This window comes from Oreochromis aureus, linkage group 11, assembly GCF_013358895.1.
Source record: "Oreochromis aureus strain Israel breed Guangdong linkage group 11, ZZ_aureus, whole genome shotgun sequence".
Taxonomy (NCBI): domain Eukaryota; kingdom Metazoa; phylum Chordata; class Actinopteri; order Cichliformes; family Cichlidae; genus Oreochromis; species Oreochromis aureus.
Window position 1 is genome coordinate 21,854,727 of NC_052952.1, and position 10,884 is coordinate 21,865,610.

The 10,884-nt window shown below is 40.8% G+C and overlaps 1 protein-coding gene across 1 annotated transcript; it reads right to left on the reverse strand.

Moving 5' to 3' along the window:
- Positions 1 to 253: 253 nt before the first annotated feature.
- LOC120442837 (mpv17-like protein) lies at positions 254 to 2,758 on the reverse strand. Its single transcript, XM_039620169.1, has 5 exons — positions 2,680 to 2,758; positions 2,185 to 2,528; positions 613 to 683; positions 490 to 519; positions 254 to 388 (listed from the first exon to the last, which is right to left on the reverse strand). The coding sequence occupies exons 2-5, from the start codon at positions 2,516 to 2,518 to the stop codon at positions 263 to 265; spliced, it is 561 nt and encodes a 186-aa protein (XP_039476103.1). The 5' UTR covers positions 2,519 to 2,528; positions 2,680 to 2,758; the 3' UTR covers positions 254 to 262.
- Positions 2,759 to 10,884: the final 8,126 nt, after the last annotated feature.

Below are 10,884 nucleotides of genomic sequence, written 5' to 3' on the forward strand. Positions count from 1 at the left end.
TTGCAACTTCTTATCTGGTGCGCATCTTTTATTTTGACAGCGAATGCGCACCTGCGGACCACTTATGTGTACCCTTGACAATGTAGCATCCCGTCTTTGTTTAACAGCAGCCTGTAAACATCTGGGAACAGACCAGCTGCTGGGGTTTATGGGTGTCTGATGTATATAAACCACTGCATTCAGGTTTTACTCACAGTGTCCCTGCTTTTTGGAATTGTGTTTTTAGTCAGTTTACTAAAGCCTTCGATGCGACGGGAGAGTCTCAGGTTCTTTCCTGTTCGTGGTGTCGCTGCTGTCTGAGGTGACACAGGAAGATTGTGAAAACCAGAGCGACACCACCCAGAAACACCGTCCGAGCCACAGGGGGGACGAATGCAAAGTTCACTGCCTGAGGTGATGGAAAAGAAGAAAAATGGATATCATGATTGTGAAACCCTGTCATCAGTGTAGTTCTCTCAGTCTGTGTGTGCAGAGAAGAGTTGAGCAAACCTGCATTGTTGACCAAAATACTACCCCAGTCTACAGAGCGGGAGAGAGAGATTATTACAGGAGATCTGGGAACATGTCGCCATCATGAAGTTTAATAAAGACAGACGATGACTTTATACGCACCTTGTAAGATGTCCAAAATTTCTGTCTCCAGTCTTCAAGTGGGTCATCTTTGTGTTCAAGTAAACTCAAACCTACAATGTAGACAGATTTTCTTTTCAATCAGTCATTTAAAACTCCTTTTTTTTTTTTTTACCCAATTATTCATGGGTACATTTGTGTTACTTGGTAATAACTATAAGGTAAACCGTTTGATTAATTCAGATGTATTGGTGTAATCTAAAATGTTTGTGCAGATCAGTTGAGTATGCAAACATTTGGGAATTAGGAGGGGTTTTTTTTAGATGAATTAAGTTTATATACAATATACAGTGATCTAATAGGTGTTTTTTCATAGGTGAAGGCTGTAGAGTAGACCAAAACAGAGTAGACCAAAGAGTCCAATTAGCATGCTAACAGTAACACCTGCTGACTATGTGCCTTAAATTGGTCTTGAAAAGGGAAAATATCCAGTTCACTGAGTGAAAATGCCTTGTTGATGTCAGCGGTCTGGGGAGGATGGAAACTGCAGGAAGGCATAGTGACTTAAAGCATCTCTGAAGCAGCAGCAGTAGAAGAGCACACTAGGTGTCACTCCTGCCAGCTAACAACACAGGATTCTTTCTTGGCACATTTTGGGCCTGTTAGTACCAACTGAGCATCATTTAAACACCACAGCCTGCCTGAGTGTTGTCCATTCCTTTATAACCACAGTGTACTCATCTTCTGATGGCTGCTTCCTGGATAACACATATCACAAATCTCATATCATCTCAAACTGATTTCTTGGCCATGACAGTGAATTAACTGTACTCAAATGGCCCTCAGTCACCAGATCACCTTACACCTTTGGTATGTAGTGGAATGGGAGATTCATTATGGATGAGCAGCTGAGAAATTTGCAGCATGTGTGATGGTATCGTATCAATATGGACCAAAATGTCTGAGAAATGTTTCCAGCACCTTGTTGAATTGACACTATGACAATAGATACCCCAACTCACTACTGACCTGTACCCAATAAAGTGACTAGTGAATATAGCTGGCATTAATTCCGAGTGGTATGGTGCAGTTGCATGGTCAGCACATTCATACTGACTGTGAAAAACATCCAATAAAACAGTAAAACAATGTAGATGTCTATCTGAAGCCTGACTGGTTGAACTCTGTCTTAGATTATGGGGATTTTCTTTACACAAAAAACTTATTTAAAAAAAAATAATTTTATATAGTACCTTTCAAGATAAATATTACAAATTGTGTCACAACCAATAGGGTAAAAACATAAAGACATAAAGAAAACATAAGTTTTTAGTTGCTTTTTAAAAACCACCAGCAAATCTACAGATCTCAAAGTCACAGTCAAGGGACCAGTCTTCCAAAAGCTCTGCCATCTTTAGATGTCAAACTTCTATGATGCACAGCCAGCAGGCCCTGTTCACATCACCTTAGGCTCCTGCTGGAGGTTCACAAATAGCTCTAAAAGTCAAAACTAGAATCTAAAAATGGACCATATATGGGGCTCAGTCCATCACTTCAGATTTAGAATATTAGGCCATATCAGAAAAATCTAAATAAGCTTTGAGACACACATACCAATGTAAAAGGCACTGATGGTGAGAGGAGCCGCAATCAGCTGATCCACCACCACCTTCTCAGTTACTGCCTTTACTCCGCCTCCTGGCAGCATCTTCTCCAGCCCTCTGAGCCAGTGATAGTTGAAGTTGGCGTGGAAACATAAACCAACGGTCGCCACTCGAGCCGTCTGATGCCAGTCGACTCCTACTAAATCCTCTGATGTGGATCCTGCCGCGGGTTTCTCACCCAGCACGCTCTGCTGTACGAGGTCAGCAGAGGCGAACAGGGCTGTGTATCCCAGAACGTTACTGATGTACGGGCGAGCTTTGAACACAGCCCAGACCCACTTCATGGTGAGGAATCTGATAAGAGAGAGCATTAAAGCTGAAATCATTCAACATTTTCCTAAGTTAGGAAAGCCTTTCACTGAAGGTTGAAAAACAGTGGGTGAGGAAATTCAGCAGCATAAGGGCTAGGCTATGATTAGTGATCCCCTAAAATATCCAAACTTACCTTTCAGTGTTGCTCCTCTCACACTCTTCTGAGTCTCCCCAAAGCCAAAAAGACACAAACTACATTTCTCTGGACAAAGAGGATCATCAGCAGAGGCAAATCTACATGTGACGAGACTTATGACGACTTTTGACGTGAAAGCACGTATCACTCTGACACTCAACAAGTAGCGGCTGCTGCGTGGCACCCGTGTCAAAGCGCATACGAAACGGGATAGTCCCTCACGCAACAGTCGCCCCCAGCTGCTGTCAGAGCAGATGTCGTTCACCTAAACCATTCCAAAATGCAAATGAATCGTGCATGCACGAAATGTCTGCTCCCGCCCTGATGTACATTTTTCTTTGTGATTCTCAAACTTTTCACAATGAGTACCACCTCATCAATTATATGGCTCTTTAAGTACCACTCTTATGACCGACATTAAAGTACAGTAGCATAGTAACTACAGCCCAGCCCATGCAGCAGTATATTAATGACTAACCTTGTATTGTGAATGAATTATCTTAGTTGTTCTCCTGACTGATGTTTGGTCCGTTTACAGCATCCTTCCATGCGATTCCATTTGTCCCTAACCTTTGGGAACCCTCACGTTAACTTTTATCGAGTGGAAAAAAGATAGCGCTCACCTCCAGCCACCACGTTAACACATTATTATATACCAGCTTGCCCAACTTTAGTAACCCTACGAACGCCACTTCTGTCTAGTTTTCTGTCTTCATTTATTTCGGAAGTGATAGCAGGGCTGTACACTTTAACTTTTGCTGTGGGGGTTAAGCTGCCGGAGTTTTGGCTTCACGACCCTCCTTCATAGTTCGTTCACGTCGAAGCTCAGTTTGCTCTTCGTGGGCGTTGTCACTTGTCGCTATCCGTACCCGAAACCCGATTGGTACCACGCATGCGCAAATCTTACGTCACTTCCTCTCTTTGCCAACATTGCGACATTCAACATATTTGAATAATACGGTTAGCGCCCAGTTAGCTCCCAGCATTTGTCAACAGCTCTGCCTCCTTTTTGACTGCCCGGGACATTTAAACAATGGATAATCCGTATACAAACAAAGGCTGTATCCCAATTCAGGGTCTGCAGCCTTAAAGGCCGCATTTTAAGGCTGATTACGTCACAGCGATGCAACGAAGGCTGTCCCAATTCAAAGGCTGCTCGAAATGCGGCCCTCAAAGGCGCCCTTCATTTCCCTGAATTTTAAGGATGGCACGGTGTAGACTTCATGGCCCAACATATCCCAGACTTCATAGCGTGGCGGTGGGTGTGGATAATTTTGCCGAAAAAAACGGTGGAAGAGGGGCGGCCAAAGAGTAAACTTTTAAAAGTAAGTACTGAATAATATGTCACTTATTTATGTGCAAAAGTTGAATAATGAATAACATTAAAACATTACCGTTGGCCACATGTCGGCAGAGTTATGTAACATTAGCGATGTCTTTCACTTTAAAAGATACACCGTTCAATAGTTGACCTTAATCTTACAGAGAATGTGATGATTTTATGCATAATTAAAGTCAGTCATATATCCACAAACACAACAAGCTGAAAGTCAGTGATGCTGCTCGGTTTGCAGTCCTGAATATCACGGCACAAGCAGGATTCACTGCACTGTTAATGTTAGCTATGTTATATTGCTGCCTCTGTTCAGTGGTGTCGAGCCAAACGGACTTTAACGTGTGTTTGAACGAGCTGACGGTTCACTCGTTAAGCTGAAAGAAAGATGCTTTAATCACAGGAGTCACACATGTGTCCACTGTACCATCTGGGAACTCTTCTTGTTTAGCACTCGTAATAACACAAACACTAAATCCTCCTTCTCTTGTGTTGTTTTGTAGCAGTGTATACACCTGAGACTGTCACCTGTCTGTCTGTCCTGCACACTCTCTCTGTTTCTTTCTTTCTGATTGTGTAATAAAAGTATGAACATGTATTCATAAGTTACACTTGCTTATCACACATTTGATTTCCATGTGTGACACACATGGATCGTGCAATCGTGGCTAAAGAGTTGGCAGTTCGTCTTGTAATCGGAAGGTTGCGGGTTCGAGCCCTGGCTTGGACAGTCTTGGTCGTTGTGTCCTTGGGCAAGACACTTCACCTACCGCCTACTGGTGATGGCCAGAGGGGCCGATGGCGCAATATGGCAGCCTTGCTTCTGTCAGTCTGCCCCAGGGCAGCTGTGACTACAACTGTAGCTTGCCTCCACCAGTGTGTGAATGTGAGAGTGAATGAATAGTGGAATTGTAAAGCGCTTTGAGGGCCTCGAAAAGCGCTATATAAATGCAATCCATTATTATTATTGTTATAAGTGTCCAGAGTGAGGACAGACTGAGGGACCCACTGCTGCACATCATCTGTGAGGCTTTGCACCCCTGATGATCCACCAGGACAAACTCAGCAGTGTGTGAGGAAGAGGAAGAGGAAGAGCCAGCACAGCTGAGAGATGGAGAGAATAGACAGACTGTTCCCTGTTTGTGAAGGACTGCTAGAAAAGTTTAAAATAAGTAATTGTCTGTCCTGAATCAGTCTTATTAGGTAATGTTCAAATAATTTTATCATTCAAGTGTTTTCAGTGTGGGAGAAAGTACTCAGGGCCTTCAAGTTTAACACTATGAAAGGCAGAAACAAATTTAATATTCAGAAACCTAAAGTATGTATCAGCAGCAGAATGGACCTATGCTGTGTTTGTTGCATCATATTGCTGTTATTGTTTATATGCTTTATATATTTTGAGGTAATTTGATGTATAGAGTTACATGATATTCTATAAGGATGTTATGTTTGTATACTTTCTGCCCAGTTTGACCCATTTAGCAGAAGTCAGCCTGTTTAAGGCTCTGATATCTGTTCTGTATGACTTAAAGCAGTTATGACATGGTATGATTTTCTCACCCAATAAAGGAATATTTAATATATCAGTCTGATCTTCATTCTATCAGAAACAGTTATCACAGCTCGTACATTTTCTTTTTACACATATGTAAGCATTGAGCCAAATTTAGTAATGCCAACATATTAAAAGAACAATATTTGTCTCTTATATATAATACATCTATATATACACTGTCAAAGATACTTGTCTTTGAGTGAAGATTTAAGGTAATAGGAAACATAAATAACTGCAACTTGAATCTTTACTGAAGCTCAGTATTTGAAACAGAGTTCAAACTCACTGCTGTAATAACTAATAATGGTTAATATAATAACTTTAATATTGGCCATAATATATTTACATTACCAAAGTAAGATGACTTCAGTCTCATGAACAACATTTAGTAATTGTTATTTACTAGCTAATCTTGAAATGACTGTTCAGTACAGAAATGAAGCCCAGTAATCATGATTTCACAGTCCTGTGGTCTCAGCCTCAGATACTTATCAAATCAAAGCTCATGTAGAAATAAATGAACAAAAGATTTTCTCCTTCATTTCTGTCAAACAAAGCTGTATGAAACGTTTCCAGCTGTTAGTATCATGGTTGCTAGGCAACCTGGGCAGCGCGACGGAGGCTAGACCGTCCCATTTCACAAGCCTCGCACTTCCGGCCTTAGCGGTCTTTGAGTACGCGGCCCTTGTGGACAGTTAAGGCTGCGTACTTTAAGGCTGCAGACCCTGAATTGGGATACAGCCTTTGTGTCCTGAAATTTTTCCATCTTTCCCTGCTGCAACACACCTGGATAAAATTAGTAGATCATTATCAAAACTCCATGGAACTTGAGTGCATGCTAAGGTGGCAATTCAGCCATTTTATTCATGTTACAGCAGCTCATGAACAAATGAGTGAATATAGTGCAATAAAAGTACTTGCAGAGGTACATTTTTCTTAATAAATTAAATTTATTTAAAATTAACTTGAGCAATGTTAGTGCTTGCTAACTCAGAATGCAGTCAAGTCTTGCTAATGACCTAATTTTATTCAGGCGTGTTGCTTCTAAGTCTTCAAATCAATCACATCATTAGCCAACTTAGAATTATAAGTTAACCTAGCCTGCACGGAGAACATGAAAGCTCCACCCAGGAAGATTTCAACCTGCAGGTAGACCCGGAAATGAATTTCCACTCTTATATTGTCTAATTTTGGTGGCCCATGTGAACTGCAGCCTCAGCTTCCTGCCATATATTGCCAATAATTGCCTCAGAACTTAAAGTTTCCCTTCAAGTTCTGAGGGTGGCAGTGGAAGCAATCCACTGTCAGAAGTCAGGCCAGGAGCTTTCATGCTTCAGTTATGTTCAAACATTTTCAGTTTATTTTTAACTTTTTTCACTTATTACTCTTTTAAGAGGGGGTTGCCTGCTGCTATTGAGTTTGCTGTGTGGTCAGTTAATATATCTCCATAGGAAGTGAGTCTGTGAAAATTATTTCTTTTAGTGTAAACGGGGTTCTGAATGTGATTAAGATGAGTAAGATACTGTCTAAACTAAGGAAAGAAAAGGCCCAGTTTGCATTACTTCAGGAGACACATATGAACCAAGCAGATCACTTGCCATATGAAAAGAAAGGGTTTTTAATATGTATTCTCTTCTTCCGTCAAATCTAAACACAAGAGGGGTGTGGCTACACTTATCTCTGGTACACTTAACTATGAACATATATCAGAAGTCTGTGACAAGGAAGGCAGATTTGTTAGAATAACAGGAAGGATATAGGAGTCTGAAATCACAATATTAAATGTTTATGCTCCCCCTGGGAGCGTTGGCTATTCTATAGGAATATTTTTGATTTAATGGTGGACTCTTGGGGGATGGTTATCTGTGGGGGGGATTTTAACTTTTGGCTCGATCCAAAAATAGACTCCTCCAACCCGACTAATAAGATAACACCACTTACCAGAAAAGTTCATTCTTTTATGGTAGAGATCGCTACCCATCTATCAGAGATTTCACTCACTATTCGGGCTCATTTAAAGTCTATGCAAGGCTGGACTACTTTTTTATGTTTAATGTGGATAGATTTAGGATCAGAGAATGTGACATATTAACGAGGGATTTATCTGACCATAGTCCTATCTCTCTATCTTTACTGGTGGCTAGGAAAAAAACGTAACACTCTGTGGAAATTTAATTCGCACTTACTCAATGACCCTACCAAAGTCTCTAAAATAAAGGAAGACATTAAAGAATTTCTAGAAATTAATGGCACAGGGGAGGTATCTCCAACTATTCTTTGGGATAGGCTTAAAGCGATAATGAGAAGTAAATTAATTTCTATCGCCTCCCACGTAAAGAGAATCAAAGGGCAAAAATTAGTAGATCTACAAGCAAATTTAAAGATGAAACAACAGGAAGATATAAACACCCCAAATCCTACTGTAAAGCAGGAATTCAGGAAAATACAGGGTGACGAGGCCCAAAATAATTTAACTTTTTTGAGGCAGAAATACTATAAGATAGGAGGGAAATCCGCAACATACCTGACACACAAATTACGCAAACAACCAGAGGAAAGTATCATATACAAAATCAAGGACCCCAAAACTAATATTCTGGAAACAAAATTAGAAAACATTCAGAAATGCTTTGAGGCCTTCTTTATGGAACTGTATTCACAACCTAATGCTGCTGAGGAGAATTATATTGCCGTCTTTCTTAGCTCTCTAGAATTACCTTCACTCCTCGACTCTCAAAATAAGTATTTAGTACATCCCATTTCAGTGGAAGAAATCAATGCAGTTCTTTCCAGATTAAAACCAGGAAAGGCAGTCGGTCCGGACAGGTTCAGTTCTCAGTCGTATCACAGTCTGAGGGCAGACCTAGTCCCCATATTGCTGAAGTCATTTAACTACATCCTACAGGAGTGAGAAGTCCCGCCCTCTTGGAGGGGGGCAACTATTTCAATTATCCCGAAAGAGGGGAAAGATAGACGGGAATTTGGGAACTATTGACTGATCAGTGTCCTTAACTTGGATTACAAATTATTTACCTCTATTCTTGCCCGTAGACTGGAGAAGTTGCTACCTGACCTCATTAATTTAGACCAGACCAGGTTTTATTCACTATAGACAAACAACTGACAACACTGGAAGAATATTAGGGCTGAAGGCCAAGGATTAAATATGCCACCCTCCAAATCCCCAAGGAAAAGGGAGGATTGGGTCTCCCCTGCCTCAGGAACTATTACTATGACAAATACTGGTGCAACAAAACATAGGTGGAAGGAGCTGGAGCCTAGCCTGTTGGACAGTTTCCCCCTCCAAGCTGTGATGGCGGACAAGGGTCTAATGTGCCAGCTGGAACAGATGGGGAATCCTTAGTTAACCCACACTCTTCAAGTTTGGAAGAAGGTAACCAACATTTGTGGGATACACAAAATGTTAAGAATTTTCAGGTGGTTTGGTTTTGACTCAGATTTTATTCCAAACAGACATGACTCTAACTTTAAATCATGGATAACTTATAGCCTTACAACATTCCTCTCTCTTACTCATAGAAACATTGTGCTCAGCTTCGAGACCTTGCAAGACAAACACAACCTGACACAATACAACTACATATATACATATATACACACACACATATATATATATATATATATACATATACATACACACACATATATACATACAGTTAAGCCCAAAATTATTCATACCCCTGGCAAATTTTGACTTAAAGTTACTTTTATTCAACTAGCAAGTTATTTTTTGACTGGAAATGACACAGGCGTCTCACAAAAGATAATAAGATGATGTACAAGACGCATCATTGTGGAAAAAAAATATTTCTCAGCTTTTATTTACATTTGAGCAAAAAGTATCATGTCCAGAATTATTCATACCCTTTACAAACTGTCACAGTCTCTGGGAAAATCCAAAGTTCCATACCATTCCAAATAGTCAAAGCTGTTCTAAAGCATCCCAATTACCCTGATTAATTGGAAATAGCTGTTTTGATCAACTCAACAGGTGAAAAACAGCAGCTCTCTGCAGGTGGTCTGTGGACAGTCATGGCTAAGACAAAGGAACTCAGTGAGGACCTGCAGCTGTGCATTGTGGCTGCTCACAAGTGAGGAATGGGCTACAAGGCCATATCCAAATGTTTTCAAGTTCCAGTGGCCACAGTGCAAAGTATTATTAAAAATACAAGATGTTCCGCACTGTGGAAAATCTCAGAGGACGTTGTCGGAAGCCAAAAGTGAAACCTGTGCTGGCCAGGAGAATAGTGAGAGAGGTGAAAAAAGAATCCAAGGATCACCACCAAGGCCATTCTGGTGAATCTGGGCTCTGCTGGTGGCAATGTCTCAAGCCAGACAGTCCAACGGACACTGTTGGGTTCCACGGATGCAGACCAAGGAAAACGCCACTTCTCCAGGCACTTCTAAGGCATGCAAAAGCTCATTTGGCCTTTGCAAATGCTCATCTGGACAAAGAAGAAGGTTTCTGGTCTTCAGTGTTATGGTCAGATGAAACAAAAATTGAATTATTTGGTCACAATGATGTTGCCTTCATTTGGCATAAAAATGGAGAAGCCTTCAACCCAAAGAACACCATCCCCACTGTCAAACATGGTGGTGGGAACCTAATGCTTTGGGGGTGTTTTTAGCCAATGGACCAGGGAACCTAATCACAGTAAACAGCACCATGAAAAAGAGCAATACATGAAGATTCTCAACAACAACATCAGGCAGTCTGCAGAAAAACTTGGCCTTGGGAACCAGTGGACATTTTAGCACGACAATGACCCAAAACATACAGCAAGCGTGGTGAAGAAATGGTTAGCAGACAACACCAGTAACGTTTTGCAGTGGCCTAGCCTTAGTCCTGACTTGAATCCAATTGAGAATCTGTGGAGGAGCTAAAGATCAGGGCGATGGCAAGAAGACCCTCCAACCTGAAAGATTTGGAGCTCATTGCTAAAGATGAATGGGCAAAAATGCCTGTGGAGACATGCAAAAAGCTGGTCTGCAATTATAGGAAGCGTTTGATTGCTGTAATAGCCAATAAAGGCTTTTTTCTATTGATTATTGAGAAGGGTATGAATAATTCTGGACATGATACTTTTGCTAAAATATAAATAAAACCTGAGAAATATTTTTTTCCACAATGATGCCTCTTGTACATCGTCTTATTATCTTTGGGGAGACACCTGTGTCATTTCTGCTCAAAAAAGAACTTGCATATTGAACAAAAGTAACTTTAAGTCAAAATTCGGCAGGGGTATGAATAATTATGGGCTTAACTGTATATATATATACACATATATATACA